This window comes from Euleptes europaea, chromosome 3 (genome assembly GCF_029931775.1).
Source record: "Euleptes europaea isolate rEulEur1 chromosome 3, rEulEur1.hap1, whole genome shotgun sequence".
Taxonomy (NCBI): Eukaryota; Metazoa; Chordata; class Lepidosauria; order Squamata; family Sphaerodactylidae; genus Euleptes; species Euleptes europaea.
Genome location: NC_079314.1, coordinates 23,313,515 through 23,339,160, shown reverse-complemented (window position 1 = coordinate 23,339,160; position 25,646 = coordinate 23,313,515). Strand labels below are relative to the sequence as shown.

At 46.3% G+C, this 25,646-nt stretch overlaps 1 protein-coding gene across 1 annotated transcript in view; it reads right to left on the bottom strand.

The window, feature by feature from the left end:
• The window catches only part of DHDDS (dehydrodolichyl diphosphate synthase subunit), a 28,272-nt gene extending 19,338 nt beyond the window's left edge, over positions 1-8,934 (bottom strand). The window contains exons 1-3 of the mRNA XM_056846976.1: positions 8,829-8,934; positions 6,590-6,706; positions 2,426-2,568 (exon numbers count right to left, since the gene is read on the bottom strand). Of these exons, the coding sequence (XP_056702954.1) occupies positions 2,426-2,568; positions 6,590-6,706; positions 8,829-8,891 (323 nt within the window). The 5' untranslated portion in view covers positions 8,892-8,934. The remainder of the gene's footprint in view (positions 1-2,425; positions 2,569-6,589; positions 6,707-8,828) is intronic.
• Positions 8,935-25,646: the final 16,712 nt, after the last annotated feature.

Sequence of the window (25,646 nt, the reverse complement as noted above, 5' to 3'; positions counted from 1 at the left end):
CCAATACAGTGTGGCAGTTTCAAAACTGTAATTATTATTTTTTCATTCCTAGGAATTGTGTGAGGGAATACATGCATATTTATTGAGCTGTAGACCAAGAGTGTGTGTGTGTGATTCGTTTACAGAGCCCCGTGGCGCAGAGTGGTAAGCTGCAGTACTGCAGTCTAAGCTCTGCTCGTGACCTGAGTTCGATCCTGACGGAAGTTGCTTTCAGGTAGCCGGCTCAAGGTCGACCCAGCCTTCCATCCTTCCGAGGTCGGTCAAATGAGTACCCAGCTTGCTGGGGGTAAAGGGAAGATGACTGGGGAAGGCAGTGGCAAACCACCCTGTAAACATAGTCTGCCTAGTAAACGTCGGGATGTGACATCACCCCATGGGTCAGGAATGACCCGGTGCTTCCCCAGGGGACCATTACCTTTTTTAAAAAAAATTCGTTTATTCTCCAAGAATGGCAGACTGAAATTGTGAAAGTGGCATTCTCTGAACACCAATATCTAATTCGAGGATATGACAACTCAAACTGGTCCCCACCCCCGGTTTTATATCCTGCTCTCCCCCCACCAAGTGGGGCTAACAGGCCTGTGGCCATTTTGGCCTGTAAATTCTAGCCTGACACCCCCAATATCCATCTTGTTTGCCAGTCAGTTGACCATGGGTGGCTCTTGTGGGCACCACCTTCTCATCAGTTTCTTTTTCGCATGCGTATAGTTTTTCCCCTTACATTTTCTTCCCACATTCCTGCCCACTTACACACATGCTTTTTGTGGCAAGACTTCACCCTCACAACCACAATACTACCCAAGTATAATAATGATACAGTTGGTACGACTATATCTAGTAGCGAAGTGGTTGGCCCACATGCCAGCCATGAAAGCAGAAAAACCAGGTGGCACACAGACAGTGTAGGGGTTTCTGTGTTCTTAGGGAACTCCCTCAGAAATATGGTGTGTAAATTAAAGGGGGGGAGCCAGATACAGGATTGAGGCACAGAATATTGAGGGCAGCTGAGTCCACTGAAAGAAAAAAAAAAGAGGGGAGAAGGAGATAAAGAAATCAGTCTGTTTTGGACCTCAATGTATTCTGGAAGTAGTGATGTGGGTCACAGGTAAAACTGTCAACCTTCATCTGGGGCCTGGAATTCTTCTGGAATTACAACAACTGATTTCCAGCAGTCATCAGGAGAGCCAGCATGGTGCAGTGGTTAAGAGTGGTGGTTTGGAGCAGTGGACTCTGATCTGGAGAACCAGGTTTGATTCCCCACTCCTCCACATGAGTGGCGGAAGCTAATCTGATGAACTGGGTTGGTTTCCCCATTCCTACATATGAAGCCAGCTGGGTGACCTTGAGCTAGTCACAGCTCTCTTAGAGCTCTCTCAGCCCCACCTTCCTCATAGGGTGTCTGTTGTGGGGAGGGGAAGGGAAGGTGATTGTAAGCCGGTTTGATTCTTCCTTAAGTGGTAGAGAAAGTTGGCATATAAAAACCAACTCTTCTTCTTCTTTGTCCACTGGAGGAAATGGCAGACTTGTAGGCAGACTCTGTGATATACCACAGAGTCTAGGAGGAAGAGGAGACCTACAGGACATAATGTCCCCGCTGAGCCCCTTCCCTCTCCAAACTCTGCCCTCTCCAAGCACAGCCCCCAAATTGCCAGGAATTTCCCAAGGCAGAGTTGATAACCCTGGTCAGAGGACCGGAAGGTCACAATTGTAAATCCTTCCCAGTTCCTCAAGGGCCCTTAGCTTGTTTCCTCTAAAAGAAAAAATTGGTGATCAAGTATGGCAGTTAAGTAGGCCTCACCTAGAAAGGTAGGGGTTTCTTAATTCAGGGCAGGAGGATTGACTCTCCTGGCATGCAGAATTTTAAAAAAATGGTAGCCCCTTAAACATTCTATGAGAACTAATCAGGCTCATTTCTTCTGGAACACTAAAAGTAGCTGAGAGTCAGTTAAGGGGAAAAGAAGCAATGGGGACATTGGTCTGCTCAAGGCCCTAAAAGGAAGGGAAGAACAGGGTGGGGAAAGGAAATTCCTCAGTCACTTATTGCCCCCAACTGATTCCTTGAAGGTCCCTACCTTGTGCTGATCTAAAAATTATATTTCAGGTGAATTACTGACTTGATCTGTGCTTTTCTCTCACTGTCCCACCTTCCCCTACCCGCAATCTTTACTCTAGAACAGGGGAGTCGAACTCAATTGTCACAAGGGCTGGATATGAAATAAATATCACTTGGCCGGGCCATGCCTCGCCAGCCCAGATAGAAACAGGGGGGTAGGTGGCTGCCTCACAAGCCGGATAAGAGTTCTTAAGGGGCCAGATTCGGCCCTTGGGCCTTATGTTTGATACCCATGCCCATGAAATTTCCTGGCAGAGTTTCTCCTTAGGGTTTGGGGGGGGGGGGGCTGAGGTTTGTAAGATAGACTCTTACTGTTCCTCAAGAAGACGGATGAATTTCTGCCTCGCCAGTTCCATCAGCCCGTCTACTTCTTCTTTGGACCGCTTGAAGTTCTCAATACTGAAAGCGTAAACTGTGACTTCCCGGATGCCCAGAGACAAACACCACTGCAGAGTCTGTAAAGATGGAAAGTATTACTAAAAGCCAAAGAGGGGGATAGCACCACCCATACAGCTTAAAGAATACACAAACTTCAATAGTAACATTTTCTACTAGAAGGCAGGGTGGTACAGCAGATAGAGATCTGGACTAGGACACTGCCATGAACTTTCTGGACAACCTTATTCAGATATTTATATCCTGCTTTTCATCCCAATGAGTACCCAAAGCAGCTCACATCAGTTTTTTCTCTTCCATTTTATCCTTGCAACAAACCTGTGAGGTAGGTTAGGCTGAAAAAGAGTTGGTTTTTACATGCTGACTTTCTCTACCACTTAAGGAAGAATCAAACCAGCTTACAATCTCCTTCCCTTCCCCTCCCCACAACAGACACCCTGTGAGGTAGGTGGGGCTGAGACAGCTCGAAGAGAGCGGTGACTAGCCCAAGGTCATCCAGCTGGCTTCATGTGTAGGAGTGGGGAAACCAACCCAGTTCACCAGATTAGCGTCCGCCGCTCATGTGACGGAGTGGGGAATCAAACCCGGTTCTCCAGATCAGAGTCCACTGCTCCAAACCACTGCTTTTAACCACTACACCACGCTGAGGGTGAGTGACTGGCCCAAGGTCGCCCAGTGAGTCTCCATGACAGAGTATGGATTTGAACCTGGGTCTCCTACATTTGTAGTATGATATTCTAACCACTGTACTCAACCAGTGACACACTCTGTCTCTCATCCTAACCTACCCTGTAGGATTGCGGTAAGGATAAAAACAGAGGAAGGGAGAACGGTGCACACTGCCACAAGCTCCTTGAAGGAAGGGTAGGATGAAGAGGAGGCCATAGGTGATGGGGCAGCTGTATTAACGGACACTGTAGTCACAGCAATCAAAAATCTTGTGGCACCTTAAAGATTAAGAGGTTTACTGCAGCAGACTTTTTTTTTTTTTACGTTAAAGTCCACTGCGTGCTCCATTCAGAGTCCTACAACACATTCTGCCATAATACTTGTGCCAATAAGAACGTAAGAACAGAAGAAAGGCCACGCTGGATCAGACCAAGGCCCACCAAGTCCAGCAGTCCATTCACATGGTGGCCAAACAGGGGCCTCTAGGAAGCCCCCAAACATGACGACTGCAGCAGAATTGTCCTGCCTGTGTCCCACTGCACCTAATACAACAGGCATGCTCCTCTGATCCTGGAGAGAATAGGTCTGCATCATGACTGGTATCCATTTTGACTAGTATCCATGAATAGCCCTCTCCTCCATGAATATGTCCCCTCCCCTCTTAAAGCCTTCCGAGTTGGCAGCCATCACCACAACCTGAGGCAGGGAGTTCCAAAATTTAACTATGCATTGTGTGAAGAAATACTTCCTTTTATCTGTTTTGAATCTCTCACCCTCCAGCATCAGCAGATGACCCCGCCTTCTAGTGTTATGAAAGAGAGATCTTTATAAAGCACCACATCTTTGTGGTTTTAATAAAAGCAGTTTCTAGGCTGCACCTGCAGAGTAACTGGGATACAGCCAAGTTTAATGTTTATACAATAATTTTTTTCCCTAGTCTTGGTCATGGGTGCATTTCTGAATACTCCCTTCATGGAGGAAAAATATTAACATGTTGGGATAAAAGGTTCAGGCTAGCCTCCAACATTCGGGTAGTACATGACCCCCTCCCCCCACCACACACAGTGAAGTAATAAAGACCAGAATAAGCTTTATGATTATTTTTTACTATGATGAATGTATCAAGAAGAAGAAGAGTTGGTTTTTATATGCCGACTTTCTCTACCACTTAAGGAAGAATCAAACCGGCTTACAATCACCTTCCCTTCCCCTCCCCACAACAGACACCCTGTGAGGTTGGTGGGGCTGAGAGAGCTCTAGGAGAGCTGTGACTAGCCCAGGGTCCCCCAGCTGGCTTCATGTATAGGAGTGGGAAAACAAATCCAGTTCACCAGATTAGCATTTGCTGCTCATGTGGAGGAGCTGGGAATCAAACCTGGTTCTCCAGATCAGAGTCCACTGCTCCAAATCACTGCGCTTAACCACTATTCCACACTGGTTCTCAATTACACAAGCCATCTCAAAGGGCTACTGGGATTACTCAGACTGCCACCGCCAAACCTACTCACCACAAACACTTTGAAGTAATTACACAGTACAACTATAACATATTCCACACCCCAAGCAGGACTGCACGCAGTCATCTTGTGGAGGAAGACAAACATCTTCAACTCAGAGGAACGGCCAGGCACCTTCCTCTCATAAGCGTCTACCTTCTGATGCTGATGAACACCACATAATTAGCAGGTTCTGATCATAACACAACTCCCCCAACTCCCAGCTATCTTGCGCAATGGGATGCAGCTGCAGGTTCTAATCTAGACTGTTGGGGAGCTCTTGAGGGACTGAGGAATGCAATCCAACCCGAACGCGTCCCCAGTTCACGTGCTGCACCCAAAATTCTAAGAATCTGAGCAAAACGTACAAGTTAGTATCTCAATCTCAGGGATTTATGACAAAATCTGAAACACAAGGGTAATGAGGGAACCAGCGCAGCCACATTGATCACATACAGCTGCCTTATATTGAATCAGACCATTGGTTCATCAAGGGCCTTTTCCATACAGGTTATTTGCCCCAGGTTTGCAGCTGTTAGGTTTTTCCCTCTCCACTTCTCCTCTGCATTGTGGTGCATTTGTACAGTACCCATCTCATGGGGAGCCAGCATGGTGTAGTGGTTAAGAGCGGTGGATTCTGATCTGGAGAACCGGGTTTAATTCCCCACTCCCTCACATGAGCAGAGGAGGTTAGTCTGGCCAACTGGATTTGTTTCCCCATTCCTACACATGAAGCCAGCTGGGTGACCTTGGGCTAGTCACACTCTCTCAGCCCCACCTACCTCACAGGGTGTCTGTTGTGGGGAGGGGAAGGGAAGGTTATTGTAAGACGGTTTGATTCTTCCTTAAGTGGTAGAGAAAGTCGGTACATAAAAACCCACTCTTCTTCTCCTCCTCCCAATGGTTTCCCAAACCTCAATTCCTGCAAAGGTTTAGGAAAGACTGCAGCAAAGCCTGGATGGCTGCAGTGTGGCCAGAAAAGTCTGGATGTTCCTGGTCCTGCCTGCACAGAAGCCATCTTCCTTTCCCCACCTCCCCTCCACAACAATTCTGTTGGGCTGAAGAGAGACTGATCCAAAGTCACTTGCAAATTTAATGGCCAATTGAAAACTTGAAGGCAGGGCTTCCCAGTCCTAGGCTAAAACTCTAATCTTGGCAACCACACTGTCTCTCCAGTTATACTTAAAATAATGTACCAGACACTTGTCAATCAAGTTGCTGCTTTTACACTCACAGGCTAATGAACAGTATATCATCGGCACACTGTTCCTTACATCTCTGTAAGGCTAGAGCACCAATCTCCAACACGGCCTCCTTAGCGCCCATTTGCTTCTTCCCAAAGGAGGGAGCCAATCCTGGCTTTCTTCCACCTCAGAGGAGTAGGCAACATCGGCTTCAAGTATTCCAAAATAGATAGTTCTATTGAAGGAGGATCCTCGGCTTGGAATCTCCCAGCATCTTGTAACTGCCGCCAGTGGCAGCCATTTTGCAACCTGTCCTGTATCATGTGGCAGCCACTTTATGGCAGTGCCCATTACACTTTCTCAAAATTCCAAAAGCATCCACAGGCTCAAAAAGATTGGACAACCCTGTGTTAGATGCTAACACTTTGTTTAACTCCCCCCGCCCCGGAAGCCATAGGGTTTTAGAGAAGGGGCCTCAACTACCCGTGAACGATCCAAGTTCACCTTTACCTCACACCTCTCCATAACTTTGAGCCTTACACCTTGCTTTCCCCATTATACCAAACCATATTTATATAAATTGGCAAGATTTCCTTAGAAAACATCTAGACAAAATAACCCCCTGGAACCCCTTAAAAAAGCATCCTAAGGTCAGCTCTGTAGTAGAGATATAGTAAGTCATGGAGACACAACTAGACCTCTGCATCCTATTTAGAAAAGGTACTCCCCACCTGTGCCAGTTTTGCAAATCCCTGCGTGTGTCCTTCCAGTTTTTTCACATTATGCTTTTGAGCGTAACGCCGGTTGCCGTCCATGATGAATGCTACATGCTTGGGCATCGGTCCAGCCTGGATGCAAAGAAAAGACAGAGAGGCTGAGGCGAAAGAGAATGAGAGTCAACTCAGTTTTAGCTGAGCCCCTTACCCAACTTCATGTTTTAAGGAGAGCGAAAGGAAAGGTCTAGAACATGAACAGTGGGCAGAGGAGTGAGAAAGGGCACACACAGATACTCAACAAGGTACCTGAGTATAGCTTTTAGAGAAGTCACATTGAGGATCATGAGGAATTACAGTAAGAAAGTGGGAAGAGAATCTGCACTCTGCTGGAAGGTAATGGGAGTGACCTGGAAACCCAACTCTCCCTCAGCCCAAGTTGCGAGGATAAAAATGGAGGGGAGAATAATGTTGTAAGCCACTCTGGGGGGGCCATGATGAGAAAAGTAGTTGCATCTACTAACCCCTGCAGGCATTGCCCTCTATTAACAGTTCAAGTGGTGGGCACAGACCACATAGTTTGGGTAGCAAGATTTGCACCTTATTTTAAAATGGATATCCCACCTTTCTTTCTTTTTTTGGGGGGGATCAAACAAGCTAAATGACACATATCAGTAACTATAATAACACATCACTGATCAGCAAAGCACCCTAATAGATGTACAAATGCTTCTGATGAACATAAGGAAGGCCATGCTGGATCAGACCAAGGTCCATCAAGTCCAGCCGTCTGTTCGCACAGTGGCCAACCAGGTGCCTCTAGGAAGCCCACAAACAAGACGACTGCAGCAGCATTGCCTTGCCTGTGTTACTAAGCACCTAATATAACAGGCATGCTTCTCTGATCCTGGAGAGAATAGGCATGCATAACTGGTATCCATTTTAACTCTTAGCCATGAATACCCCTCTCCTCCATGAACATGTCCCCTCTTAAAGCCTTCCAAGTTGGCAGCCATCACCACATTCTGGGGCAGGGAGTTCCACAATTTAACTATGAAGTGGACTCTAACCCACAAAAGCTTCTAGTGAAATTAATATTGTTAATCTTTAAGGCACTGTTGGACTCATGTTTTATTTAGCAAAATCTGCAGGATTTTAAGAATGAAGAGTTAAGAGTTTTCTTTTTTCCTTTCAAAGATCAGCAGCAACAAGCTCTGGTGCACTTCTCTGAGTAGAGAAATCTCCCAAAACTCTTAGCCACAGTAGGAGGAAAAAAATTATATGACCAAATTCATACAACAAAGAGAAAGCCATCTTTCCAAGACCTAAATGAAGAGTGTTCCTATGGGCAGTTTAAGTTAAGTGGGAGAGCTTAACCAAACACTTTCTGCACTTCTAATATACTACACCCTTAGAAGTTAATTCCTAAAAGACTGAACCAAACAAACAATACAATCCTTACCCTCCACTTATAATAGAACTTTATTTAACAAGTAATTAAGATTACATAATAAATTAACAGAAATATAAATTAACAGAAATATTTGAAATAACATTCAACTGAAATCTTTATACAGTACTTAATTTCATCAATTGATCAACTGTTGGGGAGGGAAGTTTGCCCGTCAGTTGAGATACACTCTTCCCTCTTTTTAAGAATATCAATTTGATTCCCAAAAAAGTTTCTTTACATTTCATGAGCCATTCTTCTATTGGTGGAATATTATCTGACTTCCAATATCTCGCAAAGGTAATTCTAGCTGCTGTTACCATATGAAAGATCATAGTTTGAAATTCTTCCTGAAACATGGGGATATAGTTTAACAAGATGACCTCACAGGAATAGGGAAAATCCATCCCTAACCCACACTTCAAAATGTCGACCAGTACAATCCTAAGCAGAGTGACCCCCTTCTAAGGCCAATGTAGTCAATGGGCTTAAAAGGGTATAACTCCGCTTAGGATGCTACCGAGAGTCTAGTTAGGTCTGTATTGTTTCCAAAAACCAGTCTCCCACTAGCCTCTTGAAGGTTGCCAGCAGGGTCAGGGAGGCAACGGCCATTCCTTATTATTGATCCCCACCGTCTCATAGACTTGCACATACAAGCTCTATTTAACTACCAAGGCTAAAAGCTACTAACCAAATAATCCTTTACAGCCAGGGTTAATTGAGGATTCCCTCACAGCCTAGCACAGCTTGTCAGAAACCTGCATGCAAGAAACACAGTATTTGACACTAAACATCAGTTTGACTTACTTTTAACACACTGGCACAGAATCTCTCCAGCATAGACAGTTCACCTTCTGTTATCCACGACATCCTTTGTCCTGTTTTGCCCAGAGGGATGAAGGGGTACTTCTGTTTAAGCTTGAAGGAATGCCAAAAACAAGAAGCCTTTGTCAGATCCAAAGAAAAAAAAAATCTAGATAATTAAGGGGACGTCTACACACCACACTGACCCCTGGTAGGAGGAAAGGTAATGTTCCTTTCCTCCTCCCTGCTCCTGGCAGAACCTTCTGTTGTGGCTCTTTGTGGATGTCGATTCTGCACCCAAAAAGACAAGCAGAAAAACTGTTGTAAGTTAAGTAGTCCCGCCTGCTTGCTCACCGGTAAATCTGCAGGCTAGGAAGGCTCTTTGCTTCTTGAAACAGACCTCTCCTCAGCAGACGCATATGCAGCTGCTCCATGCCATGCCTCAGACATAACAGGATGTTACCAAGATGCGTTCTCTTTAAAGAGGAAATCCTTACTTAACCTGGAAACACCACAATAGCAACACATGGATTGGTCTAAGGGGTTGTGGATATATGCTAGGAAAGGCTAGGAAAGGCTCCCAGTCGTTCCAAAAGTTATTTCTAGAGCAAAAGTAGAACACCATGAAGGGTGCAAAACTAAAAATACATCGCTCCCCAAAGAAGAAACCAATATGTAGAAAAGAAAGAGGTGTTCTGAGCTAGACAAAATCAAATGTGTGTGTTACAATGTAGAGAAGGGAGGGAGTCTTTTGGCACCTTAAGGACCAGTAGAGTTATTGGGGCATTCGATTTCATGGGCGGGAGTTCACTTCATCAGATGCACAAGGGAACACAACACTTTGTAGACAAGCATAAAGAGAAAATATATATAAGCAGTTCAACCAAGAGTGACCATTAGCAATACTTTATGCATCTGGGGAAGTTGGCACAGACTAACATTAATCAGCTCTTAGGCAAAAAAGTGCCACTTTTGAAGTCAAACAAAATTTTGGAGCAGATTCCTTACACAAGAAGGGAGAGTCCCTCCAACCAGCACTAGCATATTTTCCAGTTCTGCTAACAAAGAAGGCAGAAGAAAGATGTTCCCTTCTCCAACAGACAGAGCCTAGCATTCCATTATTCCCAACTAACAAGAAGTATATAGACCAAAACACACACACACAACCCCAACAGATGACAGGGAACCCTTCATAAGAAGCAAGCCGGGTACACATTGTACCATCGCATAGCTTTAACTGATTTATAATTTGCTCTATTATTTAATTTGGTTTTACATGTATCTGGTCTTCCTTTTGTATGGCCAGCAAGGGACAAACATTTTAGAAAGTCATAAATAGGTATACACTCCAACTTCTGCCTCTCTGCCCCAACTCCCCCCCCAATTTGCCAGGGCAGTCCATATTTTCTGACATTCACCCCTGTTAAATTGCTGCCCCTATTTTGGCAGGGCAAGGATGCTTCTCCAACCGTGTCATTAATCCAGGGAACACATACAGTTTTAAAATCAGCATAGTGCCAGACTACTGTAATCTGTAGATAGCCAGTGTGGTACTTTCTATTCCTTGGCTCCATCATCAACCAAAAGGGAGACTGCAGCCAAGAAATCAGAAGGAGATTGAGACTGGGATGGGCAGCCATGAAGGAGCTAGAAAAGATTCTGAAGTGTAAGGATGTGTCACTGGCCACCAAGATTAAGTTAATTCATGCCATCGTGTTCCCTAATACCATGTATGGGTGTGAAAGCTGGACATTGAAGAAAGCTGATAGGAAGAAAGTAAATTCTTTTGAAATGTGGTGTTGGAGTAGAGTGTTACAGATACCGTGGACTGCCAAAAAATCAGTGGGTTATAGATCAAATCAGGCCTGAACTGACCTTAGAAGCTAAAATGACTAAACTGAGGCTATCATATTTTGGTCACATTATGAGAACACAAGAGTCACTAGAAAAGACAGTCATGCTAGGAAAAGCTGAGTGCAGCAGGAAAAGAGGAAGACCTAACAAGAGATGGATTGACTCAATCAAGGAAGCCACAGCCCTCAATTTGCAAGATTTGAGCAAGGCTGTCAAAGATAGGACATTTTGGAGGACATTGATTCATAGGGTCGCCATGAGTAGGAAGCGACTTGAAGGGACTTAACACACACAAGTGTGGTACAGTGTTTAGAGTACTGGACTGGGAAGCTCAAATCTCTGCTCAGCTCATTTGGTTACCTTGGGGCACTCACTTTCAGGCCAACCTACTTCACAGGATTGTTGTTGCAAGGATAAAATAGAGGCAGGAAGAACCACGTAACTACCTGGAGGTCCTTAGAAAAAGGGCAAGAGAAAAACAGAGCAGAACAGGAACTATTATAGAACACAGCCATGAAGCTGGGTGATCTCAGGCCAGGTTCTTGGGGGGGGGGGGGGAGGTGACACCAGCTCTCACTGTAACTTACCTCACTGGGTGATTGTTGAGGCTAAAACCACATAAACTACACCAAGCTCCTCGGAGGAAGGGGGCAGGATAAAAATAGGATGCAAGTATTATACGCAGAAAATAAGATTCCTTTGAAATGTGGGGTTGGAGGAGAGTGTTACGAATACCGTGGACTGCCCAAAAACCTGCAAATCAGTGGGTTATAGATCAAATCAAGCCTGAACCGACCCTGGAAGCTAAAATGACTAAACTGAGGCTATTGTACTTTGGTCACGTTATGAGAAGACAAGATTCACTGGAAAAGACAATTATGCTAGGAAAAGTAGAGGGCAGCAGGCAAAGAGGAAGATCCCATAAGAGATGGGTTGACTCTATCAAGGAAGCCACAGCCCTCAGTTTGCAAGTCCTGAGCAAGGCGGTCAAAGACAGGACATTTTGGAGGACACTGATTCATAGGGTCGCTATGAGTCGGAAGCGACTTGACAGCACTTAACACAGAGGCATTATACGCAGCCACAAATGGCCAGGATGAAAAATCACAACAAGCAAGCAAAAGCTGCCATGCTTCCAACAGCGGGAGGGGTGAAAAACGAAGAGAAGACCTCCAAGCACCGGTTCTGCAAAACTGGAGTCTCCTGTGCAACCTGTGGTCTCCCCCAATCCGTGACATGCACGTCGCCAAAGGCGGATGGGCCACCCTTTGACAGAAGCCATTTATGCACGGGAGGCTTGGATTTGCCGCTCTCTAGATGCACATTTTCCCCACCCGAATGCTCAGGACTCAAAAACAAGCCCCCCCCCCCCATGCAGAGCTTTGAGAATTCGGATAGAAAAATGTGCATCTAGAGAGCAGCAAACCCAAGGCAAAACCTCCCAGGCATCAATGGCCAGAGAGAGAGAGAGAGAGAAAGGGACGCTCTCACCTCCTTCAGAGATAATTCACAGTGGGTAGCTGTGTTAGTCTGTCTGCAGGAGTAGAAAAGGGCAAGAGTCCAGTAGCACCTTAAAGACTAACAAGAATATTTTCTGGTAGGGTATGAGCTTTCGTGAGCCATAGCTCACTTCTTCAGATACCTATTCTTCAGACTAACAAGAATATTTTCTGGTAGGGTATGAGCTTTCGTGAGCCACAGCTCACTTCTTCAGAGACAGCTAGAATGTGAATCCATCTGTCTTTAAGGAGAGGAGAGGGACAATTTGTTGTCGACAAAGGACAGATGGATTCACATTCTAGCTGTCTCTGAAGAAGTGAGCTGCGGCTCACGAAAGCTCACACCCTGCCAGAAAATATTCTTGTTAGTCTTTAAGGTGCTACTGGACTCTGGCCCTTTTCTACGACCTCCTGCAGAGACAACTCACTCCCTCTCCTCACTCATTCATGCCCCAGTGCAGGAGCAGAACTGCGCCCCCCCTTTGCCAACCCCCCCCCCCCCGGTACACGAGAGAGAAGGGAGGGTGCACACGTGTCTCCTCCACTCACCAGCCTCTACGGAACGCGCTCGCCTAGACGCGGCAGGAGCTGCTGCGGCCGCCCTTCCAGCCGCAATCTGCGGGCTGCTGTGACGCGCCCTTCCGCATGTGTCACAGCAAGCCGCCGTGTTGCGTCACCGGGAGAGCTAGCGCGCGTGCGCGGGAGCTCTGGGCGGGAGGATTCGCAGGGATATCCCGTTCGGAGAGAGAGAGAGCGAGAGAGAGCGGGGAAGGGCGGGCGGAGAGGAGGCTGCGTGGGGATCGGCCTGAGCCGCTCGTAGCACCCTGCAGGGCGCAATGCCATTAGAGTCCAACCTCCAAAGCATGTTTTAAAATAGACTTTGTATTAATCTTATATTAGGTATTGATTTAATAATGTTAGCTATGATAAGAATAAGTTAATTAAAAAAAATATTGGGATTAGCTCCGTTTGCAAAAGTTTATACAATTTATTTTTAGACGGAAGAGGGAGAGGGGGAAGTCATGATATTGTTAATTACGTGTCTTTTTTATTATTACTATTATTTTTAGTATTGGATATTTTTTATGTTGTTGTTAACTGTAGAAAAATAAATAAATAAATAAATACACACACATAAATAAATAAATACATACAGAGATAGATAGATAGATAGATAGATAGATAGATAGATAGATATCCTGGAATTACAACTGATCTTCAGACTACTGAGATCAGTTCTCTTTGGAATTCCTTGCATTGAGCAAGGGGTTGGACTAGATGACCCTGAGTCCAACCTCCAAAGCATGTTTTAAAATATACTTTGTATTAATCTTATATTAGGTATTGATTTAATAATGTTAGATATGATAAGAATAGGTTAATTTAAAAAAAAATTGGGATGAGCTCCGTTAGCAAAAGTTTATACAATTTATTTTTAGACGGAAGAGGGAGAAGGGGGAAGTCATTATATTGTTAATTACGTGTCTTTTTATTATTACTATTATTTTTAGTATTGGATATTTTTTTTATGTTGTTATGCTAACTGTTGAAAAATAAATAAATAAATACACACACACACATCTCTCTCTCTCTCTCTCTCCTGGAATTACAACTGATCTCCAGACTACAGAGATCAGTTCTCTTTGGAATTCCTTGCATTGAGCAAAGGGTTGGACTAGATGACCTTGAGTCCAACCTCCAAAGCATGTTTTAAAATATACTTTGTATTAATCTTATATTAGGTATTGATTTAATAATGTTAGATATGATAAGAATAGGTTAATTTAAAAATATATATATTGGGATTAGCTCCGTTAGCAAAAGTTTATACAATTTATTTTTAGATGGAAGAGGGAGAGGGGGAAGTCATTATATTGTTAATTACGTGTCTTTTTTATTATTACTATTATTTTTAGTATTGGATATTTTTTATGTTGTTATGTTAACTGCAGAAAAATAAATAAATAAATACACACACACACACACACACACACACACATATTTATACATATATATATCCTGGAATTACAACTGATCTCCAGACTACAGAGATCAGTTCTCTTTGGAATTCCTTGCATTGAGCAAGGGGTTGGACTAGATGACCCTGAGTCCAACCTCCAAAGCAGTCATTTTCCCCAAGAAAGGGACCACCAGGGTCATCTAGTCCAACCCCTTGCTCAATGCAAGGAATTCCAAAGAGAACTGATCTCTGTAGTCTGGAGATCAGTTGTAATTCCAGGAGAGCTCCAGGTCCCACTTGGAGGTTGGCAGCCGTAATTACAACTGTAGCATGGAGAGATCAGTTCTGCTAGAAAAAGAAGAGTTGGGGCGAAAACGCACGGGAGGTTTTTGCCTTGATTTTGCCACTCTCTAGATGCACATTTCCCCCATCTAAATTCTCAAAACTCTGCATGGGGGCTTCTTGTTGAGTTTCTGTGAATTTGGCTGGGGAAAATGTGCATTTAGAAAGCGGCAAATCCAAGGCAAAACCTCTCATGCGTTTTCGCCCTTGGTTTTTATACCTCACTTTTCTCTACCTTTAAGGAGTCTCAAAGCGACTTATAATCACCTTCCCTGCCCCTCCTCACAACAGACACTTTGTGAAGTAGGTGGGGCTGAAAGAGTTCTGAGGTAACTGGGACTGGCCTAGGGTTGCCAGGTCCCTCTTCACCACCGGCAGGAGGTTTTTGGGGGCAGAGCCTGAGGAGGGCAGGGTTTGGGGAGGGACTTCAATGCCATAGAGTCCAATTTCCAAAGCAGCCATTTTCTCCAGGTGAACTGATTGGTTCTCTATTGGTTGGGGATCAATTGTAAGAGCAGGAGATCTCCGGCCACCACCTGGAGGTTCTAGCAAAAACAACCTATTATAATCTTAATCAAGTTTCAATATCAAAGTTGCAAGTTCTGTGGTTACTACCCTCCTGGATAAACCTGAGGGGGGGAAAAATTCAGGTGGCCACCCTAGACTAGCCCAAGGTCAAACAGCAAGCTTCATGTGGAGGAGTGGAGAAACCAACCCAGTTCCCCAGATTAGAGTCCCCCGCTCATGTGGAGGAGTGAGGAATCGAACCCAGTTCTCCAGATTAGAGTCCGCCACTCTTAACCACCATGCCACACTGGAGGAAGTAGAAGTTTAGGAGGGCACACACTCTTATTTTCTTTTACTTCAGTCTTTGATAATTGATTCACAGTGGGTAGCCGTGTTAGTCTGTTTGCAGTAGTCAAAAAGGGCAAGAGTCCACTAGCACCTTAAAGACTAACAAAAATATTTTCTGGTAGGGTATGAGCTTTCGTGAGCCACAGCTCACTTCTACAGATACTTCTTCAGTATCTGAAGAAGTGAGCTGTGGCTCACGAAAGCTCATACCCTACCAGAAAATATTTTTGTTAGTCTTTAAGGTGCTACTGGACTCTTGCCCTTTTTGATAATTGATGTCATGGAACTGGGGGTCGTGGCTGCCTCTGCCGGGAGCCCAGATTGGGAGCGGGGGGCTGTCTCAGCGGGCTTGTGGGCTGGATAACAGCTCTCAAGGGGCCAGATCCAGCCCATGGGCTGTATGTTTGACACCCCCACTTAAGTCCTACTGAACTCTTTGCCTGCCATTCCCTTCACATCCTGGTTATTCCAGTATTCCACCTGCTCTTCATTGACCTTAACAAAGATTCATTCTGTTTTGGAAAGAGCCATACTGGTTCCGTACTGAGCCGCTTGGCTCTAGAGCCATAGGTTCCAGCCTCCTGATCCAGCCCTTCTGATATTGGACAATGGATAAATTCTCATCAACAGCATGGATTTAATTTGTGTACTTTGCTTCCAGCATTTCCAAGGGGCCCCTCATCTCTTCTCTGCTTTTAGAACTTGGCACACTGGTTTGGTGTTCTGTGATTTGATGCCTTCGTCTAAGAAGAGAGGCTAGGACAACAGGGCAAATTCCAGAACAGTTGCCATGGTACCCAGTTCTAACAAAAAGAGCTGTAGTGCTATAAGGGGGTTTCCTCTCCCACCTGTCCCACCTCTCGGCAATTTAAATCGGTTCAGTCAAAACTGTTGATTTATCCCCTCGTTCTCGGAAGAGCAATGCTTGGTTTTGCAAGGCCAACCACCTGCTGCCTCAACTTTCCTCTAGACTTGGAATATCCCTGGGGTGGGGGCAGGAGAGCAGGCACACACACACACCCAGGTTCTTCTGTGCCAGCAGCCCTGAGTAGTAGTACAATGTGCCTGTGTATTATACAGAGCAGTGCAATGTGCCTCGTGGCAATCTTTTTGCAACATCCAGGCCTTTCCCTCTGCAGGCATCTCATCTGCTGTCACGCCCTGTGTTTTGTTCATTAATGAAAGGTTACGCAGAGAATATTCGGTAAACAGGGAGCTCTCTCATTTCCTAACTTAAAACTAGTCCTCTTGAATGGAGTGATGGCTGAAGCACGCTGCAGAACTTGATACAAGGTCATGCAAAAATGGTTTCCCCTCCCTGCTCAGGCGTGCTCCAAATTGCATCTCATGTTCGCCAGGGAGGTTGCTGTGCCAACTCGCCCTCTCAGTTCCGTCCTAGCTGTGTACTTCTGGGCCAAAGTGAGTAATGTGGTTCCACATATCAGCTCTTTTTAGCCCATACCTGGGAGCCCTCTTAGCCTGGAAAGGAGCCACGAGAAAGCATCAGGGGACTGTACTTGAAATATGGACTACTCTGGTTAATCTGCTCTCATTATACCTGTGGAATTTGCTCATAACTGGCATTCCTGGGAAATATTGCAGAGCTGGAGCATTCTAGCGCATTTTTCCCTCTAGGAAGCCCACAAACAATACAACTGCAGCAGCATTATCCTGCCTGTGTTCCAAAGCACCTAATAGAATGGGCATGCTCCTCTGATCCTGGAGAGAATAGGTATGCATCATGACTAGTATTCATTTTTACTAATTGCCATGAATAGCCCTCTCCTCCATGAACATGTCCACTCCCCTCTTAAAGCCTTCCAAGTTGGCAGCCATCACCGCATCCTGGGGCAGGGAGTTCCACAATTTATCTATACATTGTATGAAGAAATACTTCCTTTTACCTGTTTTGAATCTCTCACCCTCCAGCTTCAGCAGATGACCCCGTGTTCTAGTATTATGAGAGAAGGAGAAAAGCTTCTCCCTGTCCACATTATTATAAATTATAATAATAATGCTACATTATATATGTGTGTGTATAATTAATAATCATGTCTGTTTAACAACACTGGTGATGTATCCCTTACCTGTTATATACAAACACCACTCCTTCAATAAGCAGAAATTCTCTGTTCTGTAAGTGCAGTTTTTATTCCAGCCTTCTACCATAGAACAGTCTACATAATTCTCCCTATCTACATTTATCATCACAACCCTGTGAGATAGATTAGGTGGAGGGGAAATTAGACGTGGTTTGGCACTTGAAAAGACATTTGGGGGAGGGACAAGATTGCTTGGCAGCCACACTGAGAAACAGATCTGGATTGGGCACTCGTGGCATTTTTAAACGGCCAAGTTCAGCTCTAAAATGGCATTGGCATTAGGGTTGCAAGCTCCGGGTTGGGAAATGCCTGGAGATTTTTGGGGCCGAGCCTGAGGAGGGCAGGGTTTGGGGAGGGGAGTGACTTCAATGCCATAGAGTGCAGTTGCCAAAGTGCCCATTTTCTCCAGGTGAACTGATCTCTATTGGCTGGAGATCACTTGTAACAGCAGGACATCTCCAGCTAGTACCTGGAGGTTGGCAACCCTAATTGGCATCCACAAGTCACATCTGTGGATACCGTAATATCTGGTTTGACCCTGAGATAAAATGTCTATCCCCAAGTCACCCAGTGAGTTTCATGGCTAAGGACCTAATTATACTGGTGCAGTCCTGAGCAGAGTTACACCCTTCTAGGCTCATTGACTTCAATTGACGTAGAAGGGTGTAATTCTGCTCAGGACTGCGCTGGAAGTTCATCATCCTCACATCACCCTCAGGATCACCACGGGGACTCTCAATCAGATGTGCCATGCAAATCCTTAGAACTGGAAGTTCCGCCTTGCGAGGGGCCTTATTCCTCTTAGTTTGAAAGGCTCTGAAAGTAGGGTTGCCAGGTCCCTCTTCGCCACTGGAGGTTTTTGGGGCAGAGTCTGAGGAGGGCGTAGTTTGGGATGGGGAGGGACTTCAATGCCATAGTCCAATTGCCAAAGCAGCCATTTTCTCCAGGTGAACTGATCTCTATCGGCTGGAGATCAGTTGTAATAACAGGAAATCTCCAGCTAGCACCTGGAGGTTGGCAACACTACATTGAAATCCTCCCACTCCCCCAAACCCTGCCCTCCTTAGGCTCCACCCCAAAAACCTCCCACCGGTGGTGAAGAGGTGGCAACCGTACTTATTTCTGTGAAAAATTTAGCTTCTGGGACTTTATTAAGAAGGAGATTAGGGTTGACAGAGAGGGAAACTGTGCTGTAGTTTCCTCCTTGCCATTTTCTTGCAGGGATAAACCATCTCTGAATTTCTTTTAGCCTCACTGGGGAGGAAAATGGGTACCTGTTAGTTTCCCCCAGTGGTAGTAAAAGCAGCGCAGAGGTGGCTTCTTCCACCGAGAAAACCGCTTGGGCAGATAGAGTTAAACTTCCCTTTTCTCTCCACAAGACATTTGCCTCCTTGATAAAACAAGTTCTGGCAGCTAAATTTACTAAAAAGTTTATATATATAAATAACCCCCCCTTGAGGTAGACAATGCTGGGGAGGGGGCAGTCCCTTTTCTAGGGCAATTTTCCCCTCCCAGTCTGCCTCTGATCTGTACATATAAAATCCATCACAAAATATGAATGCAAAAGGCGATATGCCACTGACACACACTCCGAATGATTTGCCTTAAATATCCTAAGCTTTTGCTGTACCGCAAGTACTTGATATACCCAGCGGATTCTGGTGGCAACCATAAGAACATTTTCCTTGAATAAAATGAGGGCCAAATTAGATGTGCTTGTTTTTAAAGAGTTGGCATTCCCAGCACCTGCTGTGTGTGTCCTCTTCATGGGTATGGTTGCCAGCCTCCAGGTGGTGGCTGGAGATCCCCCGTTATTGCAACTGATCTCCAGCCGATAGAGATCAGTTCACCTGCAGAAAATGGCCGCTTTGGCCATTGGACTCCATGGCGTTGAAGTCCCTCCCCAAACCCCACCCTCCTCAGGCTCTGCCCCCCAAATCTCCAGGTATTTCCCAGCCCGGAGCTGGCAACCCTATTCATGTGGAGCAGTAACAACTGGGAAATAACTCCTCAGCACTGTTTTGGCATGGGAAAATGGCTGCGGGGTTGGGTGGGGAGGAGCTCTTCCTTCCTATACGGTGGTGTTCTGAGCATGAATGTGCAGCTGCAGAGAATCCATGTTGAGTTTGGGCAACCCAGACCCAGCTCTTTAAAGATAAGCACATCTAGTTTGGCCCTCAGACTTGCTTCCATCTAGGCCTACTTAGGATTACTCCCTCTGGCAGCTGCTATGGAAATCTGCAGGAGTCTTGGCCTCCCTCCTGCCACTTTCCCCCACAAACTCAGACCTGCTAGGGTTGCCAACTCCATGTTAGGAAATACCTGTAGATTTGTGTGTGGAGCCTGGAAAGGGTGGGGTTTGGTGAAGAGAGGGACCTAAGCCAAGTATAACGCCATAGAGTCTACCCTGAGTTGCTAGCTCTGGGTTGGGAAATACCTGGAGATTTTGGGGGCGGAGCCTGAGAAGGGCGAGGTTTGGAATGGGGAGGGACTTCAACGCCATAGAGTCCAGTTGCCAACGCGGCCATTTTCTCCAGATGAACTGGAGATCAGGCAGGAGATCGGAAGGAGATCAGTTGTAATAGCAGGAGATCTCCAGCCACCACCTGGAAGTTAGTACTAGAGAAGAAGGCAGCACGCGGCTCAATATTAAATAAAAATAACAATAAAGCCTGAACTTGTATTTCAAAAGCAATGTTTCATAATTCAAGTAAACCAAAAAACAAACAAAGAATACTCTTAAGAGACAGCGTGTTACCTCACACGTTAAAGCTTCACACGTAGAATTGCCTCGCAGGGCTTAAAGCATAATACATTTAGCCACTAGGGCAGTGGTTCTCAACCTGCGGGTCGGGACCCCTAAGGGGGTCGCAAAGTGTTTTCTGGGGGGTCGCCGCCACTATCCTGGGACAGCCCCCATCCCGGGCTGTCCAGGACTAACCCAGACGCCCTGTAACCCTGATCCGTCCGCGAGGGCAGGGAAGACCCCAAGCAGAGAGGTGAGGAACTGGCCGACCGACAGCCAGAAGGAGCCGGGCTGCAGAGATGCGGTGGCATGCCACCGCACACCAGCTGTAGCCCCGCTGCCCAGCCCTGGGCGCGGTCGCAGCTGCGCTGGGCGGATGATGCGGCAGGATGTGTGGGAGGCCAAGGAAGCTCCCCTGGCTCGGCCAGTTCAGGTCTCGGAGGAGAAGAGGGTGGTCCCTAAAAGGGGCCTGGGGGCCGAGCTCCAGGTACTGGATGAGACAGTCCCCCTTGAGGCCGCTACAGCCACGTTGTTTTTACTTTTAGCCGCGCTCGGGTGGGGCGGGAGCTTCAGCCTGGAATCCAAGTGCGCATGTCTGTAGCGTGGCTTCGCTTTTCTGTCCTGAGTCATCAGTTCCGCTCTGCCCTGAGTCATCAGTTCCGCTCTGCCCTGAGTCATCAGTTCCGCTCTGGCAAGGCCAAGGTGGAGAGAGTCGAGGTGCATGCGCAGTTCGGGATTTCACCCTCGAGCGCACAGGTTCGGTGAGGCGCAGAAGGAGCGGTGACTGGCGGAGGGGAGAAAAAGGCACGAAAAGTCCGAGCGGGATAAGCGGCCCTCGGCTCTTTCCTGGCCCTTCGCTCTCGTGAGGTGATTAAACGGAACTCCCTTTGAGGGATAACTGAAGTTCTGTGCACAAGCAGTGTCCCAGTCACAAGAGAGGGGGTTTCCTCGCGAGAGCCCCCGGCCTGCTTGGAAGAGTTTTTGGGGAGAGAGGGGAGGACAAGGAACGCAGTGCATGCTCAGAGGCACTCTTTCCTCCGTGCCAGGAAAGGTTGCTGCGCCACACAGTCACAGCCGCTGCGCAACAGGTGGTAGTACCGTTTGCTTGCTTGTTTTAAACTTTAAAATTTAAAGTAATTATATATATGGATACCCTGGACTGCCAAAAAAACAAGTGTTTTCTTTATCCTATTGAAAATGTCATTTATGCAAATTTATGCAAATTTATGCAAATGTGACAAGGGTCGCAGGTTACTTGGCAATTGTAAAAGGGGGTCGCGACTCAAAAAAGGTTGAGAACCACTGCACTAGGGGCTTCATGGAATACATATGGCCACTAAGGGCTCATAACTTTTCAACATTGTGACGTCTGTGCCATATAATAAGTCCAACTGGAAAGAATATTGTGCTGTCACATGAACAAGTCACTGAAACACAGGGAACAGGGAAGGAAAACAGCTGATGGTTGCAAGGACGCATTTCGATAAATTCTTCCTCAGCTTGCCAACCACGTTATTGCTGTAAATCACCACTGAGAATTGCTTGCAGCTGTAGCGAAATTGTTGCAAGTTTCTAGAGTACAAAGGGCAAGAATATATAGTACCAGCATTTCTAGGACAAAATATTAAAGAATACAAAAAACATACAAAGTAACAAGAGGGCTTACCCACAGTTTTAAAGCAGCCAGCATGGCTCTCAAAGTTTTCAGTATGCTAAGGCAGCATTGAGCACTTGTTGAAATACACTCAGCTGTAGCCTTCCATTTACTACCTGATATTCTTAAAGTGGCAGTAATCTATTACAAAAAGCACGAGAGATCAAAATTGGTATTTAATCCACTGGGGCTAAGGTTTTGAAGAGAAATATGAACCTTCTCTCTTGACAGTTTAAAATCTTTTTGACATCCTGGGCTTGGTATGGTTTTGGACGGTATTGCCATAATACAAAGAACCGGAGATCACGGTCAGAATGGCCATGGCTGATAAAGTGACTGACAACCGGAGCGTCTTTTACACTTGCCCTAATTCTCGCGCGGTGTTCACCGATCCGGAGTCGGATTTGTCGAATGGTGCAACCTACATACATTTTAGGGTGAACACAGGAACAAATTAGGGCATAAACAACACAAGCAGATGCACAATTAGAAAATTGTTTGAGTGTATAAGTGAATTTTCCATCCATAGAAGTGACCTGCTTCACTGGTAGACTGAATGGACATGCGGCTCATCCTTGACATTTAAAATGTCCGTGCGCTGTCAGTCGTTCCTTCTGAGCAAGCAAGTCTGTCTTTATAAGATAATCCCTTAACGAGTGTGTTTTTCTAAGTCCTAAAAGTGGAGGTTCAGTGCAACCAGGAATATGGTCTATAATGTGCCAATGGCATAAGATGATCTTCTTAATATCATAAGTGTGTAAAATTGAAGGAAGCTGTCAATTTTGAGTGAGATGTTAATGCATTCTTGGGCATTCTTAACCCTAGTCCATTTTCTTCTGAGGAACTGATCTCTATCGGCAGGAGATCAGTTGTAATAGTAGGAGATCTCCAGCCACCACCTGGAGGTTGACAGCCCTAGTCCATTTTCTTCTATGGAACTGATCTCTCTTGTCTGGAGATCAGTTGTAAACTCCAGGCCCCACCTGGAAGTTGGCAACTTTCAACAAAAGTTAGACTGTCTGTGCTGGTGAGAATTCACTCTTCACACAAACGTCGTAGTTAGCCATTGGTAGGAGAGCGTGCTGCCTGCAGAGGCTTGGTGAGGAGAGAGGCTTGTCCCGGTCCCCAGCGGCCATTTCCCTCAGAATAACAGCCTCCGCTAGTAGGGCAGCTCGGACAGGATCGGCCTCCGCATCTTCCAGGCGATCGGCGTCCAAACTGAAATCGAAGCGGTCGATCATGTCATTGAAACGTAGGAGCGGGGCAGGGGAGCCGCTGGTGCCAAGGGGGAGTGGGCAGTATCCCCGGTGGTGTACCTCTAGGCTGACAAGTGGAGGTAGGTCTTGAGGCAGCTGGGGCAGTGATGCCAGGCCTGGCGTTCGTGGAGGCGTTGGTGCAGCTTCAGGTGGATGTGCTGGGTGAAGCGGCTTTGGCAGAAGCAGCATGCGCAGGGCTTGACCCCCGAGTGCTGGCGCTGGTGGGTCTTCAAGTTGCTGGCACTGCTGAAGCGTTTGTGACAGACCTGGGAAAGGGGGGGAGAGAGTTTGAGACCACCTTAAACCCACTTAGCCCCACCCACCCCCGTTTGAAAGCATGGTCAGCTACAACAGGCCTCTGTAACTAATCCCTGCAATGTCTATGGTGTAGTGTAACTAATCCCTGCAGTGTGGTGTAGTGGTTAAGAGCAGTGGTTTGGAGCAGTGGACTCTAATCTGGAGACCCGTGTTTGATTCCCCACTCCTCCACATGAGCAGCGGACTCTAATCTGGTGAACCAGGTTGATTTCCCCACTCCTACACACGAAGCCAGCTGGGTGACCTTGGGCTAGTCACAGTTCTCTTAGAGCTCTCTCAGCCCCCACCTACCTCACAGGGTGTCTGTTGTGGGGAGAGGAAGGGAAGGTGATTGTAAGCTGGTTTGATTCTTCCTTAAACAGTAGAGAAAGTCAGCATATAAAAACCAACTCTTCTTCTTCCTCCTCCTCTTCTTCCTCCTCTTCCTCTTCTTCTTTGTGCTCACTTACTGTGTTCCCTTAGATCTATCTGTTCAGTACACTTATTCTTGCTCTTCTTCCAGGGTACTCAGGGCAATGACTCTTGTTCTCTCTTCCCTAATGTATTCTCACAACAACCTTTTGAAGTAGGTTGGGAAGAGAAAGAGAGAGAGAGAGAGAGAGACTGGCCCAAGGCCAGCAAGCTTCGTAGTACAGTGTGGATCTAACCCTTGATCTCCCAGATCCCAGCAAGGCTCTAACACCACCAGACTGACTTTCTACCCAAGAAGCACTAGCACAGGGCCCAACTACAACAGCTTTATGATTAATTTTTCTACACATCTTCTAATGTAATATATATAGTCGTGTACCAGCAACTCGCCCTGACCTGGATGGCCCAGATTGGCCAGATCCCATCAGATCTCAAAAGCTAAGCAGGGTTGGCCCTGGTTATTACTTGGATGGGGGACCCCCAAGGAATACCAGGGTTGCCATGCAGAGGAAGGCAACGGCAAACCACCTCTGTAAGTCTCTTGCCTTGAAAACCCTATGGGGTTGCCATAAGTCAGCTGTGATTTGATGACACTTTACACCCACACACCAGCAGCTCTCCTCTGCCATTTATGCTGACTAAATTCAACTGTCTCTATGCAAAAAAAAGAGTGTGAATCAGATAGTGATAATGGCCTACATACTGTGAAAAATCTGCAAGGGAGCATTTCAACCTCCCTGGACATTCACAGTGAGTTCCTAAGCAGAGTTACATCCATCTATCACAGACCTAAAAGCTTCTGCTCTTGAGCAAAACAGTAGTTGCCTCTTCACACATTAAGGTGCACAGCGATTGGATCTGGGGTTCCTACCCAGTGTCAGAAATAGGCTTGCCAATTTCCAGGTACCAGCTGTAGATCTCCTGATATTACAACTGATCTCCAGCTCATAGAGATCAGTTCACCTGAAGAAAATGGCAGTTTTGGCAATTGGTCTTTATGGCATTGAAGTCCCTCCCCTCTTCAAACCCCGCCCTTAGGGTTGCCAAATGCCAGGTGGTGGTGGGCAAACCCCGCCAATCCACCTGGCTGCCCGCTGACCAGCTGAGGGTCGGCGGGCAACCCGTGCACGCGGCGACACGTCACTTCCGGTTTACATCCGGAAGCGCCAAATCGCAAAGGGCCGGTTTCCACTCAAACTCCCAGTTTGAGTGGTAAAGGCCTGTTGCGGTGTGGAACTTCCGGGTGTAAAACGCATCACAAGGGGCCATTTTCCAAACCCATCCTTCTTTGTTGGTATCCAGATATGTGTATATATCTGCCAACTGAGTGCAACATTTCAGGCATCTGATGAAGTGGGTGTTGGCTTGTAACAGCCAACAACAAATTTGTTAGCATTTAGTTTTTAATCAACCCTGTAGTTTCCTTCCTTTTCTCTCTCACCCACACACAGGCGCGCACTTTTCTAAGAGACTCCCAGATCTCTCCTCCATCCTTCGCCAGGCCTTTTAACAAAGAAAGGAAAGCACCACCTACCAAACACTTATGTGGCTTCTCACCAGTGTGCACTAGGCGATGTTTCTGCAGGTGAGCCAGCTGGATGAAGCTTTTTTTACAAACTTGGCATTGAAAAGGCCTCTCGCCGCTGTGCACTCTCAGGTGGACCTGCAAGGAGTGGTACACACTGAACATAAAAAGGACCGGACATAACACTGTTAAAACCGGTCCAACCTTCAAAGAGCTTCTGTGTGTCAATTGGGTAGTAAGGGAAAAATGGAGGGAAGATAGGGTTGCCAACCTCCAGGTACTAGAAGGAGATCTCCTGC